At 35.2% G+C, this 22,759-nt stretch overlaps 2 protein-coding genes across 4 annotated transcripts; one reads left to right on the top strand and one right to left on the bottom strand.

Annotated features, from left to right (window-relative positions):
* Positions 1-2,801: 2,801 nt before the first annotated feature.
* Positions 2,802-8,463, top strand: LOC107831361 (pentatricopeptide repeat-containing protein At2g03880, mitochondrial). Of its 3 annotated transcripts, none has more exons than XM_075217922.1 (3): positions 2,802-5,788; positions 5,893-6,133; positions 6,207-8,463. In XM_075217922.1, exon 1 carries the CDS (start codon positions 3,046-3,048, stop codon positions 5,506-5,508), a length of 2,463 nt encoding a protein of 820 aa, XP_075074023.1. In that variant the 5' UTR covers positions 2,802-3,045; the 3' UTR covers positions 5,509-5,788; positions 5,893-6,133; positions 6,207-8,463. The 3 variants fall into 3 exon arrangements, with proteins under 3 accessions (XP_075074023.1, XP_016514611.1, XP_016514612.1); XM_016659125.2 differs by having other exon boundaries at positions 2,802-5,805; XM_016659126.2 differs by having other exon boundaries at positions 2,802-6,133; positions 6,207-6,475; positions 8,019-8,463.
* Positions 8,464-16,030: 7,567 nt separating this feature from the next.
* On the bottom strand, positions 16,031-20,295 carry LOC107831359 (shaggy-related protein kinase epsilon-like). Its single transcript, NM_001326259.1, is given in 13 exon segments — positions 16,031-16,494; positions 16,573-16,675; positions 17,036-17,119; positions 17,256-17,351; positions 17,457-17,507; positions 17,671-17,811; positions 17,897-17,953; positions 18,172-18,246; positions 18,387-18,659; positions 18,773-18,832; positions 18,938-19,030; positions 19,130-19,390; positions 20,101-20,295. Coding segments are annotated over 13 exon segments (1,416 nt in total). The 5' UTR covers positions 20,161-20,295; the 3' UTR covers positions 16,031-16,432.
* Positions 20,296-22,759: the final 2,464 nt, after the last annotated feature.

Here is a 22,759-nt window from a genome sequence, read left to right as displayed (position 1 = left end):
CGTCCGTAGGCCTTGGCGTCTCCTTCTATCATTCCTTCTATTTTTACTTATTCAGAGACAAATTCGTGTATTTCTATTCGAACTTTATTTGTAGTAATCATAAATGGTCCGTGACATTGTGACACCAAATTCTGGGTAGAGTTGTACTTAGACTTCCGCAGTTTGTATTAATCTAAATTATCAAATTTCGTCTTTTGTACTATTTTGTTATTATTATTTCTGCTGCTTTTGTTACGTTGTTTTGGAATTGCTAAGGGATTAAAAAAGAAAATGGTTAAATAGTTTGACTAATTGGCTTGCCTAGCTTTCACTAGTAGGTACCATCACGACTCCTCAGGATGAGAAATTCGGGTCGTGACAGTTGCCCTTAGGAGTAAAGAGCCTAATATTTTTTATATTTTCAATGAACAAATTAAGGTTAATATGGTCTATTTCATTGTTAATTAGTGTTAAAAGATGAATTTCTTAATATGTGTGAAAACAGCCAAAAAATTACTTAACATGGACCGGAGGGAGTAATAATTTAGACTTAAAAAGGAAATATAATTAATAAAAGTAATTGAATGAAGTTATCTAAAGTGTGTATGTGTGTGTATATATATATATATATATATATATATATATATATATATATATATATATATATATATATATATATAGAGAGAGAGAGAGAGAGAGAGAGAGAGAGAGAGAGAGAGAGAGAGAGAGAGAGAGAGAGAGAGAGAGATAGATAGATAATTGTTTGAAATGGGAATACTTTTTTTTTGAAATATAAAAGAATATCACTTTTAAAATTTGCATTTAAACTCTAGGATCTAGGATAAGATAGTTATTAAAATAATTACACGCGTATGAATATTAGATAACAAAAATTAAAAATAATAAAATTAAAACTCAATATTTTATGTTAAAAATAAAGGAGAACGAAAATTTAAGCTTGAAATAGCTACATATGCGTTAAACTATATGTTTTATATATATATATATATATATATATATATATATATATATATATTTTTATGATGATTTAATCATCTAAACTTATCATTTATACCAATATGAGGTTTTAAATATTTTCAGAGCATTTATCATAATTACATTTGCATTTTTAGGGCCAAATTGCATATTTTGCAATAATAGCCCATATGCATATATATATTTACATTATTCATACAGAAAATGACTTTTTTATATTTTTATAATGTTAAGTAATTATTGTTAATAATTTTCATGAATAAATGATAAATTTTTATCTCCTATAGCAAAGTTTAACACCTTATTTATTTTAAATAAATACCATTTAAAAAAATTATATTCTATAGATATCTTTTAATGTTTATAGCAATCAAAAACCCTAGATCAAGAAGAATAAGGATATGGTCAAATTCAAGGTTCGCTACTCCAAGTACCTCTACACACTCTGTGTGTCCGACTTTGAGAAGGCCGACAAGTTGAAGCAGTCACTTCCTCGAGGTTTGAGCGTGCAAGATCTTTGAAGATGGAAGGACTATTTGGCTACAAGATGAAAATTAGGGTTTGTTCTTGAGCAAAGACGATGGAGTTTGGGGCTGAGCAACTTGATTTTCTGTTAATATATTTCAATGTATTTTCAACGTATCATGCTGTATTTTCATGTGTTTCATCGTATTCATTGTCTTTTTTTTCATTGTAATTCAATGTATCTCGTTGTATTCCGTGTATTTCATTGTCTTCACTGTCTTTTTTTTCATTGTATTTCGATGTATCCCGCTGTATTCTATGTATTCATATATTTTTTAATTAATATAATTTATGTATTCAGATGTATTATATAATTTCTCTGAAGATTGCTATGTTTTTTGGGATTTTTTCCAGTTGAGAATCTTTTTTATAACCGGAAATACAAATTTTGTGTGTTATAATTAAGTTTGTTGAGTTATATTAGGAGTCTATTATGTTAATTGATACACTTTCTGTTTAAAAACAGTGTAATCCCCTTTTTCACGCCATGAATACAGTCGAATACAGTAATCTGTCCAGCTGTAATCCCATGTTTCACGTCATGAATACAGTCGAATAAATTCGAATACAACAACTGATTAGCTGGACTTCCCTGATTCACGCATATTTTTGCTACTGTATTAATGAATACAACAGCTTAAATACATCAAATACATCATATAACCACATAAAAGATATCTATAATCCAAAATATAACAAATGGTATCTATAGATCGCTAATTACTACTAAAAGATAAAGTTTTACGAAAATTTCTCAAAAATATCATTTTCCAACCAACCTACTACATATTGTCTTTCACCACGTAGCACATCATGATTTTTAAATTTTATGTGATTTAAAATTATAATTTTATTTTTTAAAGTTGTGTCTCGTGAATATTTTTGCCACCTATTTGTGTTTATGGCTCCAGATTAACATTTTTAGTGATATATCGGTAAGATTGTATTATTGTATCGTTTTAAAAATTATTTTTATAATTTTTGTAAAATTGGACGATCATATGTGAAATAAAAATAAAAATACCCGGAAACTCCCGGGTGCTATTTGTACATCATGTCCCTTTATAATTTTAAATTTAAGAAAATGATATTTTTAGATCTTTTATGTGTGAAAAAATATATCTCGTATGAAAAAAAAATAAAAGAACTTAGAATCATAAAACTAAAACTAAATTTGTAAAGTGCTAAAAAAACCAATTGACCTTAGAGCCGACCAACATTCAAAAGAAACAAAATTATATCCTTTCGTATAATAAAATAATGTTAATGTGGACAAACCATCCCTTATAATAGCACTCATTAAACTCTATGATTAGAGAAGTATTTCCCTTTTCTTTTATTACACACAAAAGCAAATTGTATTCATGCGTTAATACCCATGACTTTGTTAGGAGAGAGCAAATTGATTGCACCAATATCACAAGTTTTAGTTTATAAGTTGCAAATCCAAAAATTTAGGGAGATGAATTATGCAATTCTAAAAATCATACTATAAACAATTAAGTGTCTTTAATCCTGCATGTTATCTTTTCTAATGAAAATTTTATGCTCATATTCAAGAAGCAAAATTTTCAGCATTTCAATTTCTGGTCAAAGGTTTATTTGTGTCAACTTATGTCTTTGCAACTTCATCGCACGTTTCAAACCTTTGCAAGTTCGATTACACGAGGCCATAAATGTTCCTTAATTGATAAAAATAAAAAATTGAGTGAGTTGTCAAAACTGGGTCAAACTGATGCAGCTCGAAAGATGTTTGATAAAATGCCTGAAAAAGACGAGTTTACATGGAATACAATGATTGCGGCGTATGCCAATGTAGGGAGGCTTGTTGAAGCAAGACAAGTGTTCGAGGAGGTCCCAATCAAGAGTTCAATTACTTGGTCTTCTCTTATTTGTGGATACTGTAAGCATGGTTTTGAAATTGAAGGATTTGATTTGTTTTGGCAAATGCAAAGGGAGGGGCATATACCCAGTCAGTTCACATTGGGAAGTATTCTGAGAATGTGCGCAATAAAAGGTTTGCTTTCAAGAGGTGAACAGATACATGGCTATGCTATTAAGACTTGTTTTGATGTGAATGTTTTTGTGATGACTGGCCTTATTGATATGTATGCAAAGTCTAAGCGCATACTGGAAGCTGAGTGTATTTTTCAAATTATGTCTCATGGGAAAAATCATGTTACTTGGACTGCTATGATTAATGGGTATTCTCAAAATGGTGATGCCTTAAGAGCAATTCAGTGTTTTAGCAACATGCATTCAGAAGGGATTGAGGCGAATCAGTATACATTTCCCGGTGTTTTAACTTCCTGTGCTGCACTCTATGATAATAGATTTGGGGTACAGGTACATAGTTGCATTGTCAAGGGTGGTTTTGAGGCCAATGTGTTTGTTCAAAGCTCGTTAATCGACATGTATTCTAAATGTGGGGATTTGCTCAGTGCTAAGAAGGCATTGGAATTGATGGAGGTAGATCATGCAGTTTCTTGGAATTCGATGATACTTGGGTGTGTGAGGCATGGAGTTCCAGAGGAAGCACTGTCTTTGTTCAAAAGGATGCATGCTAGTGATATGGAAGTGGATGAATTTACTTACCCTTCAGTTCTGAATTCTCTTGCTTGTATACAGGATGCCAAAAATGGGAAATGTCTTCATTGCATGGTTGTTAAAACTGGATATGAAAGCTACAAGCTTGTAAGCAATGCACTTATTGATATGTATGCTAAACAGGGAGAACTAGCTTGTGCAGTGAGTGTCTTCAACAGCATGGTGGAAAAGGATGTAATCTCATGGACATCACTCGTCACTGGCTGTGCTCACAATGGCTCTTATGAAGAAGCTCTTAAATTCTTTTGTGAGATGAGAATGGCTAAAATTGAACCAGACCAAATTATCATTGCTAGTGTTCTAAGTTCTTGCTCAGAATTGACACTACTTGAACTTGGGCAACAAGTTCATGCAGATTTTCTTAAATCTGGCCTTGAGGCATCATTATCAGTTGATAATTCTCTTATGACAATGTATGCCAATTGTGGGTACCTTGAAGACGCCAAAAAAGTATTCAACTCAATGCAAATGCGTAGTGTGATCAGTTGGACTGCTCTTATAGTGGCTTATGCCCAGAATGGCAAAGGAAAGGAGTCTCTGAGGTTGTATGACGAGATGATTGCAAGTGGAATAGAACCCGACTTTATTACATTTATAGGCTTATTATTTGCCTGCAGCCATACAGGTCTTGTTGAGCATGGAAAGAAGTACTTCGATTCAATGAAGAAAGATTATGGGATAAGACCAAGCGCTGACCACTATGCATGTATGATCGATCTTTTGGGTCGTGCTGGGAAAATACAGGAGGCTGAGAAATTAGTCAATGAAATGGATATTGCACCTGATGCTACTGTGTGGAAAGCGTTGCTTGCTGCATGTAGAGTACATGGGAGCACAGATCTAGCAGAGAAAGCATCAATTGCCCTCTTCCAGTTAGAACCACAAGATGCTGCCCCTTATGTTATGTTGTCAAATATCTATTCAGCTGCAGGAAAATGGAAAGATGCAGCAAAACTTAGAAGAAAAATGAAGTTGAAGGGTGTTAATAAAGAGCCTGGTTATAGTTGGATTGAGATGAATGGAGTTGTCCACACATTTATATCTGAGGGAAGAAGCCATCCAAAGAGTGATGAAATTTACTCAAAACTTGATGATGTTATTACATTGATTAAGGAAGCTGGATATGTGCCAGACTTGAATTTTTCTCTCCATGATATCAATGAAGAAGGAAGGGAACGAAGTCTTTTTTATCACAGTGAGAAGTTGGCTATTGCTTTTGGGCTTCTTTGTGTGCCAAATGGAGTACCAATTCGGATTTACAAGAACCTTCGTGTATGTGGTGACTGTCATAATGCGATGAAGTTCATGTCAAGAGTTTTTGATCGACAAATTATTTTGCGAGATTCAAATTGTTTTCATCATTTTAAGGAAGGAATATGTTCTTGTGGGGATTATTGGTAGAAAATGTTCTTTTGACTTTCCTTGGCTCTTGTTTCCTTTGGGCTTGGCAATATCAGATCATCCAAAAAATGGCAATCTGATGCACTAAGCTCCCGTATGCGCAGGGTCCGGGGAAGGACCGGACCACAAGGGCCTATTGTACGCAGTCTTACCCTGCATTTCTGCAAGAGGCTGTTTTCACGGCTTGAACTCGTGACCTGCTGGTCACATGACAACAACTTTACCAATTACGCCAAGGCTCCCCTTCAAGATCAGATCATCCAATTTTCATTAATTGGAGGTGCAGTTCATCACAAGGTTTACTGTTCACATCTGTATATCTATAAATTGCTAGAATGAAGATCATTAATTGGAAAATAGAAACTAAAAATTAAGTTTATGCAGATCAATATAAATGATAGGAATTATTGGAGCTGATTTCTCTCTGAGACTTAAACAAGAGTCGATTCTCTAGTCCCTATTCTCGCAACACTCTCCTACATCAGGCACCAATTGCCACTCCCCTGCATCAGGGAAGATAACTAGTCCTCATTCTGAGAAATATTTTTAACTCCATGAAGCAGGGTCTGATAGTCCTCAAGAAGGCTTCGTTCAACATGACCACGTGATGAGCTTCCCTACACAGGTATGAAACCATCTTACTAATAATTTTGCTTGGAGTTATTGTTTTCTCCTAATTTCTGATATCTACTCTGCAGGTAAAGTAGGGAGCTGCTTCATTTTCAGTCTATAACTTACCCAACCAGATTAAGGACCTAAACCGTGCACTTGTTCAAACTAGATAAGGGACCTAACCTGTGCACTTGTGGGGCGTCAGGAACTTTAGATTGTGTTAAACTATTCGAGAACTCTGGGGCTGTCAGGGAACTTTGGGTTGTGTTAAACTGTTCTAGAACTCTGGAATGGTCTTGTTGATTGAAAAAATTATGGGGTGCTGTGTGTTTGCTTACAACCTTTTTTTTTATCGGTAAGAAGATATATCTAGTGTTTGGTTACAGCATTTGGTTTTGCACTATTCTGACAGTGGGTATTGGAACTGTTGGCTTGCCGGTGTTTCGGTGAGGTAAATGGTAAACTATTCACCCTCGCATAATACATGATAGACATGGGTAGGTCATCTCCATTTTTTTGTGGAACTATTCTAAATAAACCTCTAGCTTCTGAAGAAAATTTCTCTGGTTTCACCTGTGCCATAGGGGATAGGGATAGCTATAATAACCTGTGGCATAGGAGTAAATTTTGTATATGCTACCAAAATTTGATTGTTGAAGCTCCATTATGTCCTTGAAGTGCCATGTCCACCTAGTTGTTTGAACTCCGTTGCAATGGAGCTGATTTCCGCTTTAGATGAAGTCTAGTATGTACCTGAAACCTAGACTATGATTGAAAAGGAGTTGACTTGGTGTTTTCTGTTAAGATTAGAACTCTGAGCATGTTATAGGTGCATGCTAGTGCTTGAGAATATCTTAGTGTTTCCCTGAGAGTAAGATTGGACATTTGTTCAATGCATAGCCTTGCCATTGTCTTGGGAGTTTACTGCTGTTTGTATAGAATGAAAGTTCTTTCTTTTAAAAAAAAGATGCATGCTAGGCATATAATATAATTTTCTAAAGGTAAAGGTGCTTTTACTTTGGGTAAAGCTAATGGATTTTCTTTGATCCCGTTGCCTTCCCTGATAGCATGAACTGGCTAGTTGAAACTTTGGTATAACTGGAAAAAACTTAGGTTTTGTTCCTCATAAATGAAAATGACGGTTAAGAAGGTCACTTTTTGGGGGCTAATCCTTTCAAAATCTTCAATTTGCACGTCATAGAAATTTTGTTCAGTGTTTTTCTTACTTTTTTCACCTTCCTGTTTGATACTCGGTGTACATAAGCAGAAACTGAGCTTGAACTTTCTTTAGGTAGCTGTAACTACTATTTTATCTGTTACTTGGTACCTGATTTTCCTCATCTTCATCCTTTTTATATATGCTAAATGCTGTCAGTCTAATGATGCTGGTGCTTTCAGTTGTGTTGCCATGTGAGAAAATGCTTCTGCATCTGACAGTGCAGGCTCTTCTAATTTACTGATTCTCCCTAATGGAGAGTCCTGTAGTGAAGCAACCAGGGGCGGACATACTCACAAGGAAGCGGCGAAATATTTACTAAATTGTATTAATACTATGAGAAAACCAATAAATAGAAAAAATATGACACCACTTGACATAGATTGTCTCCTAGTGTGTTGGTTATGTGCCTGATTTTGCTCTAAGTGTTTAGAGGTTCAAACCTCAACTAGCATGTATTTTTTGGCTAATATTTGAGAGAGCGTTTGTGGTTAAAAATTATGTTTACGCAGAATTAACTCAGGAACTTTTCTAAGTTAAGATTCAACGAAACCAATGGACTAAGGCTATTTCTTGTCTAGAAATATGATAATTATATTTATTTATTTCCGTTCTATAAATTACGATACCGCTAACAAAAATTCTTGCGTACGCCCCTGAAAGCAACCGTATAACTATACAGGTTATTGCTTGCTGTTTGCTGTTAATGAAGGGAGAATTGATGAAAATGACATTAATTGACAACAGTTTTGATGGAAGAAATATCAGCAGGCAGTGGTAAGTGGATGAAATCTTTGTAAGATTTCAAAGTTCCTTGCTTGGATTATGTCAGTGTCTCTTCATAAAATCAAACTTTTTGACAAGGGATGGATATCAGAAAAAAAATTGAGATTTTCCTAGGATACTAGATGATTCATTAAATTTCTTAAGATTGAGATAGCTGCCTTTTGTAATCATAAGGGAGAAAAAAGCTATGCAGCTAGATTTCTGTTTACTCTCAGAAAGAAGCATGTGATGTAGTCTTGAGGGATTATACCCTTATTGTGTATATTAAGCCTGATTAGGAGATCATTTCATAAATTCTACTGTGAATGTCACTGATACTGTGATACATGTTATTCTGCAAACACACACCTTATTTGTAAATCTAAATTGTCTATGGATTGATTTTCCTTTGAAGTCCCAAAGAAAAAGAATAAATGGGTCATATTAAGATTATGATCTAAAAGATGAGTTTTATTTTTTTAGCGAAAAAAAAAAAAACTAAGAGTCTTCTTGATTGATATCATTTGATCAAACAAAAAAAGGTATTGTATCTTATAGCCTGTTTGGCCAAGCTTCTCAAGACAAAAAAAGTGCTTTTTTTTTTCAAAAGCATTTTTTTTTCCTAGTTTGAGGTGTTTGGCCAAGCTTATTTGGGAAAAAAGTGCTTTTGGGAAGAAGCAGAAGCAGAAAAAAATAGCTTCTTTCCAAAAGCAGAAGCAGAAACAGTTTTGACTTTTCTTCTTACCTAAAATACCCTTAACAAAATATAGTATATACCAAAATAACCCTTAAACCTAATACTTAGGATATTAATTTATAAATATTTCTTCTTATTTTTAGGAAACTTTCTAATATATAGTGACTTTAGGGGTGAATGCTTTTATATTTGTTGAAGGAATTTTAATATATTTAACTTATATTAAAAGAATTAAGTACTTTTTAATTTTATTTTCATATTTTACTTAAATAAAATGATTTTTTTTAATTATTGCATGTAATAACAAAATTTTGATATTATTTATTTACTTATAGTATTAATTATTAAGTAAATCTATTCATGTCCTTATTCGTAATTTGACACTTAAAAGCACTTTCTAAAAAGCTTGGTCAAACACAAATTATTTCTCAAAAGTGCTTTTCAGACTGATTAGCCAAACACAAACTGATTCTCTCCAAAAGTTCTTTTTTCAAAAGCACTTCTCAAAATAAGCTGAGAAGTGCTTTTTGATATAGAGGCAGCGGCTTGGGAAGCGAAGGGTAGGTGGGTGTGGGGTCCATCCAATAAATCAAGGAAGAAAATTTTCTTCCTTGATTAGCAGCCCACGTTTCTTTCTTTTTTGTGTCAAATTCGGTAGGCGTGCAGAAGGAAATGTCAAATGTAGTAGGCGAGGCTCTGTCTATAAAAGGAGAGCTTTGGTTCTCATTTTTGACACACCAATCTCAGAGGAAAAATATATCTGATAGTTAGAAAGAAAGAGTGAGGTTTCACAGGCAGGGTATAAGAAAATAGTATGTGAGAAAAATAGAGAGTGAGTGATATTGTAGTGAGTTGGGAATATCAGAAGAGTATTATTTCTTTTGAGTATTGTAGTGGTCTTTTGAGTATTTTACTCGGACGTACAAAGTGTAAAATTCCTTGCTATAGTGATATCGGTTGCTCTTCTCAGGGTCGTGATTTTTTTCCTTATTCAAAAGGGTTTTCCACGTAAAAATCTTGGTGTTGTTATTACTCTTTTATTCTTGTTAATTACCGTATCTCGGTGCAACGTTATTATTCCGTTTTTATTGCCATGAGTATTATTTTTGTAGGGAGTTTATTCCCAATAACTGGTATCAGAGCACAGGTTCTGCTCGTTCACTGAAATACTATTCACTGTCGGTAGTACTATACTCGGTGAAAAATAAAAATGTCCGGAGTAAAGTACGGGGTAGCAAAATTCAACGGAGGTAACGGTTTCTCAATCTGGCAAAGAAAGATGATGGATCTACTCATCTAATAAGGATTACACAAGGTACTAGATGCTGATGCCAAAAAGCCTGATACTATGAAAGCTGCGGATTGGGCTGACTTGGATGAAAGAGCTGCTAGTGCAATCAGGTTGCACTTATCAGATGATGTGGTAAATAACATCATTGATGAAGACACTGCACGTGGAATTTGGACAAGGTTGGAAAGCATATACATGTCCAAACCGCTGACAAATAAATTATACCTGAAGAAGCAGTTATACGCCCTACACATAGGTGAAGGTACAATTTTTTGTCATATTTAAATGTGTTTAACGGATTAATCACATAGCTTGTCAACCTCTGAGTGAAAATCGAGGAAGAAGATAAAGCTATCTTGCTATTGAACTCGTTGCTATCTTCGTACGATAATTTGGCAACAACCATCCTGCACGGTAAGACTACTATTGAGTTGAAAGATGTCATAGCGGCTCTTCTACTCAATGAGAAGATGAGAAAGAAACCTGAAAATCAAAGACAGACTCTCATCACAAAAGGTAGAGGTAGGAATTATCAAAGGAGTTCGAGCAACTATGGTAGATCCGGAGCTTGTGGGAAGTCAAAGAACCGATCCAAATCAAGAGCCAAAAATTGCTACAACTGTGATCAATCAGGTCACTTCAAAAGAGATTGCCCAAATCCAAGGAAGGGCAAAAGTGAAACCAGTGGCCAGAAGAATGACGACAACACAGCCGCCATGGTGCAAAACAATGATAATGTTGTCCTCTTTATAAATGAGGAAAAGGAATGCATGTACCTGTCAGGTCCAGAATCGGAATGGGTGGTTGACACAGCGGTATCTTACCATGCCACACCAGTAAGAGATTTTTTTTGCAGATATGTAGCAGGTGATTTCGGCACAGTGAGAATGGGTAACACAAGTTACTCAGAGATTGCGGGGATTGGTGACATTTGTATCAAGACAAATGTCGGATGCACATTGGTTTTAAAGGATGTGCGGCATGTACCTGATTTGCGGATGAACTTGATCTAGGGAATTGCTTTAGACCGAGATGGATACGAGAACTATTTTGCAAATCAAAAGTGGAGACTCACTAAGGGATCATTGGTGATTGCAAAGGGAGTTGCTCGTGGCACGTTGTACAGGACAAATGCAGAAATATGCCAAGGTGAATTGAACGCGGCACAAGATGAGATTTCTGCAGATTTGTGGCACAAAAAAATAGGTCATATGAGCGAGAAGGGATTGCAGATTCTTGCCAAGAAATCACTCATTTCTTATGCCAAAGGTACAACGATAAAACCTTGTGACTACTGTTTATTTGGTAAGCAGCATAGAGTCTCATTTCAGACATCGTCTGAAAGAAAATTGAATATACTTGATTTAGTATATTCTGATGTTTGTGGCCCAATGGAAATTGAATCAATGAGCCGTTACAAATATTTTGTTATTTTTATTGATGATGCTACACGAAAATTATGGGTTTATATTTTGAAAATCAAAGATCAGGTGTTTCAAGTTTTCTAGAAGTTTCATGCTCTAGTAGAAAGGGAGAGGGGTCGAAAGCTAAAGCGTCTCCGAAGTGACAATGGAGGTGAGTACACTTCAAGGAAATTTGATGAGTATTTTTCAAGTCATGGGATCACACATGAAAAGACAGTTCCTGGAACCCCACAGCACAATGGCGTAGTCGAGAGGATGAACCGCACCATTGTAGAGAAGGTGAGAAGCATGCTCAGAATGACTAATAAGCATAAGTCATTCTGGGGTGAAGCAGTTCAGACAACCTGTTACCTGATCAATAGGAGTCCATCAGTTCCGTTGGCGTTTGATATCCCAGAGAGAGTTTGGACCAACAAGGAGGTGTCCTACTCGCATCTGAAGGTGTTTGGTTGCAGAACTTTCGCACATGTACCAAAAGAGCAGAGAACAAAGTTGGATGATAAATCTGTTCCCTGCATATTTATAGGATATGGAGATTAAGAGTTCGGGTACAGATTGTGGGATCATGTAAAGAAGAAGGTCATCAGAAGCAGAGATGTAGTCTTCCGAGAAAGTAAAGTTGGAACTGCTGCTGATATGCCAGAAAAGGCGAAGAATGGTATAATTCCTAACCTTGTTACTATTCCTTCTACTTCTAACAATCTCATAAGTGCAGAAAGTACGACCGACGAGGTTGCCGAGAAGGGGGAGCAACTTGATGAAGGTATCGAGGAAGTGGAGCACCCCACTCAGGAAGAAGAAGAACCTCAACCTTTGGGGAGATCAGAGAGGCCAAGGTTAGAGTCATATAGGTACCTTTCCACAGAGTATGTCCTCATTAGTGATGAGGGGGAGCTAGAAAGTCTTAAGGAGGTGTTGTCCCATCCAGAAAAGAACCAGTGGATGAAAGCCATGCAAGAAGAGATGGAATCTCTATAGAAAAATGACACGTACAAGCTGGTTGAACTTCCAAAGGGTAAAAAAACCACTCAAATACAAATGGGTCTTTAAACTCAAGAAAGATCGAAATGGCAAGCTGGTCAGATACAATGCTCGATTGGTGGTTAAAGGCTTCGAACAGAAAAAAGGTATTGATTTTGACTAAATTTTCTCACCCGTTGTCAAAATGACTTCTACTCGAACAATTTTGAGCTTAACAGCTAGCCTAAATCTTGAAGTGGAGCAGTTGGATGTGAAAACTGCATTTCTTCATGGAGATTTGGAAGAGGATATTTATATGGAGCAGCCAGAAGCATTTGAAGTGGCTGGAAAGAATCACATGGTGTGCAAATTAAATAAGAGTCTTTATGGATTGAAGCAGACACCAAGGCAGTGGTACATTAAGTTTGACTCATTCATGAAAAGTCAAACATACCTAAAGACCTATTCTGATCCATGTGTATACTTCAAAAGATTTTCTGAGAATAACTTTATTATGTTGTTGTTGTATGTGGATGGTATATTAATTGCAGGAAAAGACAAGGGGCTGATCGCAAAGTTGAAGAGAGATTTGTCCAAGTCATTTGTTATGAAGGACTTGGGCCCAACACAACAAATTCTAGGGATGAAGATAGTTCGAGAGAGAACAAGTAGAAAGTTGTGGCTATCTCAGGAGAAGTTCATTGAACGTGTACTAGAACGCTTCAATATGAAGAATGCTAAGCCAGTCAGCACACCTCTTGCTAGTCATCTAAAGTTGAGCAAAAAGATGTGTCCTACAACAGAGGAGGAGAAAGGGAATATGGCTAGAGTTCCTTATTATTCATCAGTCGGAAGCTTGATGTATACAATGGTATGCACTAGACCTGATATTGCTCACGTAGTTGGTGTTGTCAGCAGGTTTCTTGAAAATCCTGGAAAAGAACATTGAGAAGCGGTCAAGTGGATACTCAGGTACCTAAGAGGTACCACAGGAGATTGTTTGTGCCTTAGAGTATCGGATCCTATCTTGAAGGGCTATACAGATGCTGATATGGTAGGTGACATTGATAACAGAAGATCCACTACTGGATATTTGTTTACATTTTCAGGGGGAGCTATATCATGCCAGTCGAGGTTGCAGAAGTGTGTCGCACTCTCTATAACTGAAGCAGAGTATATTGCCACTACTGAAGCTGGCAAAGAGATGGTATGGCTCCAACGGTTCCTTCAAGAACTTGGATTGCATCAAAAGGAGTATGTCATCTATTGTGATAGTCAAAGTGAAATAGACTTGAGCAAAAACTCCATGTATCATGCAAGAACAAAACATATAGATGTGAGATATCATTGGATTCGTGAGCATGTGGAGAACGAATCTTTACAGGTCAAAAAGATTCACACGAGTGATAATCCTGCGGATATGCAAACCAAGGTAGTACCAAGAGACAAGTTCGATCTTTGCAAAGAACTTGTCGGCATGCACTCAAACTAAAATCTCCAGTGTTACCTCCTTCAGGTGAATTGGACTGGAGGGGGAGGTTTGTGACGTCCATCCCATAAATCAAGGATGAAAATTTTCTTCCTTGATTAGCAGCCCACGTTTCTTTCTTTTTTGTGTCAAATTCGGTAGGCGTGCAGAAGGAAATGTCAAATGTAGTAGGCGAGGCTCTGCCTATAAAAGGAGAGCTTCGGCTCTCATTTTTGACACACCAATCTCAGAGGAAAAATATATCTGATAGTTAGAAAGAAAGAGTGAGGTTTCACAGACAGGGTATAGGAAAATAGTCTGTGAGAAAAATAGAGAGTGAATGATATTGTAGTGAGTTGAGAATATCAAAAGAGGGTTATTTCTTTTGAATGTTGTAGTGGTCTTTTGAGTATTTTACTCGGACCTACAAAGTGTAAAATTCCTTGCTATAGTGATATTAATTGCTCTTCTCTGAGCGTGTTTTTTTCCCTTATTCAAAAGGGTTTTCCACGTAAAAATTTTGGTGTCGTTATTACTCTTTTATTCTTATTAATTACCGTATTTCAGTGCTACGTTATTATTCCGCTTTTATTACCGTGAATATTATTTTTGTAGGGGGTTTATTCCCAACATTTCCTAAATTCTACTGTGAATGTCACTGATATGTGATACATGTTATTCTGCAAACACACACCTTATTTGTTAATCTAAATTGTCTATGGATTGATTTTCCTTTGAAGTCCCAAAGAAAAAGAATAAATGGGTCATATTAAGATTATGATCTAAAAGATGAGTTTTATTTTTTTAGCGAAAAAAAAAAAAACTAAGAGTCTTCTTGATTGATATCATTTGATCAAACAAAAAAAGTATTGTATCTTAGAGGCAGCGGCTTGGGAAGCGAAGGGTAGGTGTGCACCGATGGCTTTTTAATAACTGATGATTTTTCAGCAATGCCAGAATATAGAAAGACAACATGTTGAATGGGAAATTCCTGACTTTCACTTTGCCCTTTTCCCAAAGGATCGCGAGTTTATTTCTGGGTGAAGCGGACAGTGGTTATATTCAGAAGTCTAGACATCTTTACTTTCGGATCTATCTCTCTTAATGTCTAGACACAATGAATTGGTGTTCTGATCTTGAATGGATACTTTTTATTTCAAATAAATAATTTGTTTCTATTAAGTATGTCCACGAATTTCCTATTCCTTTATGCAAAAGTATAACAATTTTTGCTTGCAGAAACTTGTAGCTTTCCCACCGCTAGTCCCCTGTTTCTCTATTCTGACTTCTGGGCATATGGTAAGAGGAATATCTGATAAAGCCTTTTGTTCATTGCCTGCCTTTGGTTGTATGGACCACAAAAAACACACATGTTACTGAACATTGTATATTCGTCATTCCCAAGTCCTCCATGACATCAAAGCCCTTTTCTCTTTGTAGATCAAACACACATGTCGCTGTTGATGGTGATGATTATATCTGTGGTGGTGTATTCTCTTTGTAGATCAAATAGGTATGTGTTGCAAGTTCATAAACCATCCGGACCACATGCCAAGGACCTTATGCAATTGTCAATAAGTAAACAGACCTATCTTGATTGTCCTTATTTGTTGAATGGGGGGATGTAATCTCTCTGGTTCAAATTTGTTGTGATCACAGGACCACAAAGCTGTACTTAAAACTATTTAATTAGGTGCTGACATTGTAGTTGTCGTTAATTAGTGCTCTGAATCTATTTTCTCCAAATGCTGGTTACGATTACATCTTAAATTGGATAGAGGATCCGTATTTAATGGACTAATGGTTCCTTATTTAGTTTTTACTGCCCATATTTTCAAGTCTCATACACGGAGTAACACTTCTACGTTATTTTGCCCTCTACCATCCAAGCAAGTGGCCTAGCATTCAGTTAAATGGCATGAAAATAATGAGACTAGGGTCAAAATTCTGTGATCGCGTATGATTAGGTAATGCACGTGAAACAGCCCCTGTATTTCATTTCCTTTTTCTTCTCATTTGTGGAAATGCTTCATTTGGAGTACAAATATTAACTTTAAGGAGTGAATATATTAGCACTGACAACCAGAAGGAAGAAATAGTTTACTTAAAAATAAAAAAATTCCTAATAATTCATCTATATCCAGTTTGGGAGCACCCATTGATCTTATGAATACCCACAAAATAGATATGGCTACAACGTATCAATTAACAGATGAAAACTCTCATCTAAAACTGCGGGGGGTATTCGATGCTTTAACACATATGTTTATAGACTGAGAGACGTTCCCGATCATTCACCGACAATTCTCAATGACATAACCTCCTTCCAAAACCAACTAGCAAGTTACTAGCTCCATGTTCGACGTTGAAGTGCATCAAATATTACCGGGGCCAAGAATAGCGGCTGCATTTGTTGGAGCGAAGTGCACTGAATAGGCGACTAAACCTCTCAAAAAAACCCATTTACAAAGCCTAACTGTCTTCACAAAATTCACTTGCGCATGTGTTCTGGAATAAGGCGTTTTCGCAGGTCAGCAGGTGCACCAGAGAGCTCTGCATGAGAATTACAATAGTCAGATTGAGGCATCAAATCATGTGATCGTATAAGTGAAAAACCAAACTGAAGGTCACCTTGAGCTGTAAAGTTGAATAGAGGTGGCAGAGGTCGCCCATTTGGCAAGCAAGCATTTGGTTCCCTTAAAGCATCAAAGAAAGGATGTGCACATGCCTCCAACTGTCAATGAACACAAAATATGCTCAAATTCCCCCCAGAAAACAGACATCAAGCATGTTTAAAGGATTATACCACTTAAAGCCAGTAATACAACATTAGGAACATAACTGAAAACTACTTTCAACAAAAATTCTGTCTTTTACAATTTGTAACTTTATAAGCATGCATGAAAGATCACATAAAAGAAGTGCAAGCAAACCAAATTGTTTCATGGCACTGAATGATGCGCTAAAAGCACATAAATTGAGGACTCGCATATTAAACAGGGCATAAATATTTCACGAGTTTGAAGGGTGGGGAAAAGGAGAATGCCATAATAACCTAATTTCTTGAAAACTTAAAGGAAAACTCAAAACTTACAGCAGTACAACGTAGTGTTGGAGAATATTGAAGAAGCCTTGATACAAGATCTACTGCTTCAGGAGGCATTCTTTTATGAAATATCTGCAGATTACAATCTAATTAGATTTGATCCATGCTAAGCCTCATGTGAGGGTGAGTGGACAACAAACTTCATCATGGGAACAATGAGGTGAAAGGGGGGGAAATCAGTTACATCCACCTAATAAGTTTCACTAACCTTGTGCCATGGGTGAGCTTTGATCTGGGGAAACTTGAACTCCGTGTAGTTTGGATTCATGCACCTAATCTCCTCTCTAGTTGGTGTCCCCAAAATCTGACATACACCAAGTATAAAAAGACAATTAGTAAAAGAAGGCATCCAATTTGACAGAGATTAAAACCACCTAATATTAGCAATTAGAGTCCCTTGATTGCCCACCTTGATGATTTCCACCAGCTGATCAACACCACTTTCTCCAGGGAAAAGAGGCTGCAAATAGTACAGCAGCGAACTGTCAGACTAATGTATTCAAGGTCACCAACATATATATCTGTTTATGCATTAGTTTTCTTAATCGTAAACCTTTTGGAATTGGATTGTTCAGAAACGATAACACGTGAAGCAGAACTTTAAACTAAACATATAAACTAACCTGTCCCAGAAGTAGCTCAGCCATAACACAACCCGCAGACCACGTGTCAATTGCAGTTGTGTACTCTGTAGCCCCAAAGATCAATTCAGGGGCCCTATAATAACGAGAACAAATGTACGATATGTTGGGCTCTCCAGGCACCTAAAGCAAAAAGACAAAAAAATATTAGGAACTTTTCTAACTGTAAAGGAAGAAGAAAACCTGGTTAAGAAGAAACATCACATACCAACATCTTTGCACTCCCAAAATCACAGAGCTTTAGCTGATGTGTGTGAGGATTAACCTTCAGAAGTAGGATAAGCCACAAATAGTCAGGACAGATACGGTAGAAGGAGCGGAGGGAGAAGCAAAGCAAGCAATATCAGACTATTGACATATAACTCCACTTAACCACACAACATGGGTTACAGTAATATATTCGAGTCATTTTGGCATGCAAATGGAAGAGCTATAGATATCTAAAAGCAACAAGCATGTCCACAGGGAAAATTGAGTGCTCACCAAAAGATTCTGTGGTTTAATATCACGATGGCATACACCAAGAACACCGTGCATGTAATTCAAAGCCCGACATATCTGCAAAATTTATAATTTAGAGGAAGAATTCATTTAATCTCTGAAATTAAGATAGTTCACAAAACAATACATCTGTGTTGCAAGAATCTGAAATTAAACAACCTTGATAAGAAAATTGAAGAATCTAGCAATAAGCTCACCTGGTATGTGTATAGCTGCACATATATAATGGGCATGTGTTGATTTATTCTGCTGTAGTGCCTTGAAACTCGGTAAACAGTTTCAGACACATATTCAAGGACAAGGTTAAGGTAGACTTCATTCTTCTCAGTAGTAGAATAGAAGCAGTGTCTTAGTTTAACAACATTAGGATGATCAAGCGTGCGCATAATCTGAAGTTCTCTGTTCTTGTATCGCCTATCCTGTAAGACTTTCTTTATAGCAACAGATTCACCAGTTTCCAAGCACTTAGCCTGACATATATATAAAATGGGTGAAGCGTGAATCAATGAAGTCATCTAGACAACTGCAATGCTTTCAACAACCTAGCATTTTCAATAGATGTTAGATAAATATATAAATTTACCTGAAATACAGTTCCAAATGAACCAGTACCAACCACGCGCTCTGCCATGTAAGACAATGTCTGGGAAGAAAACAGTATGAGGTCAACTTCTAATAGAGCTAAAATAAAAGCCTATAAGAGGATATTGGGGATAACAATAAATTAAATTATATTCAACTAGTTCACCTGTTTCTGTTGTCCATTTCGACCACTCACAGTGGTCACAATTATCTGACCAGTTTCTGTTCCATTACCACTAACAACAGCAGGTTCCATATCCTATGGGATGCAAGATAGATCAGCAACATTTTCAGAATTTTAAAGACATCAACTTTAAGTACTAAAGTAGTCCGGAAAAAGTACACACGTAGAAGATACCTTTAAATTATCCTCATGACTGTCAGTTTTTTCATCTTTAATTTTCATTTCATGCATTTCTTTAGGAAGCTCATCAAATTCTGAATTTTCTGGTCTAGTATCCATAGTTGATGTACTTCCAGTAGTTGTGCCCTTAGAAGTGGAAGGCATATCCTCCTTTGGAAATGTAGTTGTACATCTCTCTTCCATTTGAGTTTCACCAACCAACCTTTGATCTACTTCTTGCTCAACCTTCACCCTCTTTATGCTTGAATCGCCACCCTGTTAAAATTAGTAATATATCACATGATGAATTAATGATAAATCTATTTTTTTTTAAAATCAAGCTTCCATTATAAATCTCATTTCAGTTAATCCTAACAAAATTTAGGACACAACAGTCAGATATTATCAAAGAACGCAGGCCTATAGGGTGCAAGATTCTAACTCTCCCAACCCTCACCTACCCAACCCAGAAAAAAATACACAAAACAAAATAAAAGTCAAATATGCAAATGATCCTCCAAATGGCATTTACCTTCTTAATTGTTAGTCGCACATATTTAGAGCTAATATGATGAATAAAATCACTGTAAAGCTTATTCTTTTCCCCTCGAGAATCACAAAGAAGCATTCAACACAAATACCATCGACCCCAAAAAGAAAAATACTAAAAAAGCAGAATTTAAATTCCAAATTCAAAAAGTAAACATCTTTCTTCTCAAATTTCCTAAACAAAACAAACCATATGATGAAAATTAACCAAGAAAATAGTAAATTCACATATTTTTCATTTACTTTCTCTCATATCCCAACCTTCTATACAAATCACTTCACTCGATTCTCCTCTATCTAGACTCATTAAGAAAACAACGATTAACATTTAATTCAATCCTAATTCCTGTTATAGATAAAACATATATCTTTATTTCGCTCTATTTTGACCAGTGTAAGAGAAACAAAGAAAAAGAAAAGCAGAGATAGAAAATTACAGGATCTGAAACGGAGGAACGTCCAGAAGCAATGCTCTTAAGGCGACGCATGACATTCATCTCTGCTTCGCCCAAGAGCCCCAAAAACCACCGCTTACCCACAAATTTTTAAGAGTTTATTAATTAACTCCTCCTCCTCTTTCCTCAAACACCTGAAAATTTTTCTTCAATGGTGGAGAGAAAGAGAGAGAAAAGGAAGAAGATAGAGAGAAGATTTAACTTTGAAATGCCAAAATGGGAAAATATGACTACTACAATAAAAGCCCCATTCTCCTCTCTCTCTCTCTCTCTCTCTCCTTTTGTGTCCAAAAAGAGAAAAGAAATTCCCAAAATCATGATAAAGAATTACTATTTGTATTCCTTTCTCTAATTTAACTTTTTCATATATGAGTATATTTTTGGATATTAATACTTTTTCCCCGCACAAAAAACTATTTATACGTGATAGTCGAAAAAGTGTATACAATTTATATAATTTTTGTATAAATATAGAATGTATATATGTACAAAAAATATATAAATTGTATATATTTTTTCGACTATTATTTTTACAGCAATTATACAATGTCATTTTTTCTATATTTTTTTCCTTCTAAAAAACCTTAATTTCAATTAAAACATGCAGTAATTTATTTTAAAAAAATTGAAAAATTACGTTTTGAATCATATTTAGAAGGAGTAATACTTTTAGGTAATTATAAAAGACGTGTAATAGTAACTTTTATTAAATCGCATCCTTTTTTTAATTTGGGAAATGGAATTGTAAATAGACAAAGAAAAGAGTAAAAAAGAAAAGGAAAATTTATCTTATTTTCCTCTCTCTTCTTTAAATATTATATTCAAATCAAAATTCAAAATCCAACTGGTCAAAGTCATGACCGAAAGGCCCAATCATTCCTGTCTGCATATTTTTTCGTACTTGCAGTCAAACTTTAATTTTGAACCGTGGATCTAACATCATGGTGAATCGAGCGGTGGATGCCTCAGGAGATTAAACGAAATGACAATAATGTCCTTAGCGTGGGAAGGGATTTACGAGGGGGCGTGCGATTTGAGACAATAATTATGCCAGCGGAATATTCGCGGGGGGCCTTTTTGTCTAACACTTTGACTAGTCCTTATCCTTTTCGCGGTTTGTTTATGACTTTGAATTCTTTTGGATTACTTTGGAAATTTTGGACAACAATTAAAAAAGGAAGGATCCAATGTCCCGACGTGTCCAAAATAACCTTATTTATCTAGACAAAACATTTAGCTACCATTTAGAAAATAAATTTGGTTAAAAATAAAAAATAATTTTTGAATTAGTCCAATTTTACGAGTCCATCATTTGTACTCCATCCGTCTCATATTACTTGTTATAATTCTCTTGTACACGTCCATTAAGAAAAATTAATTAGAATAAGATTTTAACTACTTTTCCCTTATTGATGTCTTAATATTTAATCTTTGTACATTGATATTTGAACAAAGTTATTCATAATTGAGGTGTTTATAGACTTCAAAGATAATTATTACTAAGGGTAAAAGAGACAAAGATATTCAATTTTGTCTTGAACTTCTAAAGTGACAAATAATTTGAAACAATTATTTTTAGTAGCCACGACTGTTAATATGAGACGGAAAGAGTAGTTGAGGATGGCGATTAAGAACAAACATTACATAGAAAGAATTTTCCACTTTGAAGAGGAAATTTATTATTGTGTAAATTACTTCTTGTGTCCCAAAATGAATTACTCCTGGTTATTTAAGTTTCTTACTGGTAGTAGTAATTAATTATATGTGATAAATTTTGTTACCAGCAAATATTTTGACCAGGATGTTTTCGTACTTGTACAGGTTTTCTAGCTCAAAGTGATTTTTAATTATTTTGTTGAAATAAACTATCTTCATGTTTGGAACTCAACATATATTTTCAAATGTTATATTTTTATCTTACAATGTAGTTATTCCTATTTTATTGGTTTTTTAGAAACTTAAAATTGTGTTAGCATGTTGCCAAATCGAAACTTCCTAAAATCTTTGTTTGTTGGAACTGGGATCTCATTTATCATAAACTACTTTAAATTTGTGTTTTTATAATCTATTTTATTTATTATGTTGAAAATCTCTAATTTCGTATGGTCATGAAATTTTTCTTATCCAATTCCAGCTAAACAGTCAACAACTCTTTGCAATATTCTTTTTTTATTCAACTCTATACAATTGAAAAGTGACAATTAAAATAGGATAGAGGAATATGCTTAAATTTAATTCAAACACTCCAACTTATCGACAAATTATTTTGAAATAGTCCTTTCTTTTTTTCTTTACTTGTTTATTTTTCTTTCATTGGTGGTTGAGAGACGAAGGTGGCGATTCAGAGTTTGTACTTGGGAACCATTAAGCTTGTTTGTTCAAACTTTGAGGTTGCAATAATTATATTCCAACGACAATTAATTACAATTTTTATTCTACTAATATGTTATAATAATTAGATTGAGATCAAATAACTAAGATGCAAGAAATATATTAATTTATGAAGGGACTAGCTAGCTTTTAACAGACGTTCTCGGGCCAATTAAAAAAAGGAAGATCATGATACTACCAATTATTTTATGAATAATTTATACATATTTAATAAATTTCTTAAAATAACTAAAAGTTAGGACCAAAGTCA

This window comes from Nicotiana tabacum, chromosome 7 (assembly GCF_000715075.1).
Source record: "Nicotiana tabacum cultivar K326 chromosome 7, ASM71507v2, whole genome shotgun sequence".
NCBI lineage: Eukaryota > Viridiplantae > Streptophyta > Magnoliopsida > Solanales > Solanaceae > Nicotiana > Nicotiana tabacum.
The sequence above is the reverse complement of the archived record's forward strand: the minus strand, read 5'-3'. Positions and strand labels throughout refer to the sequence as shown.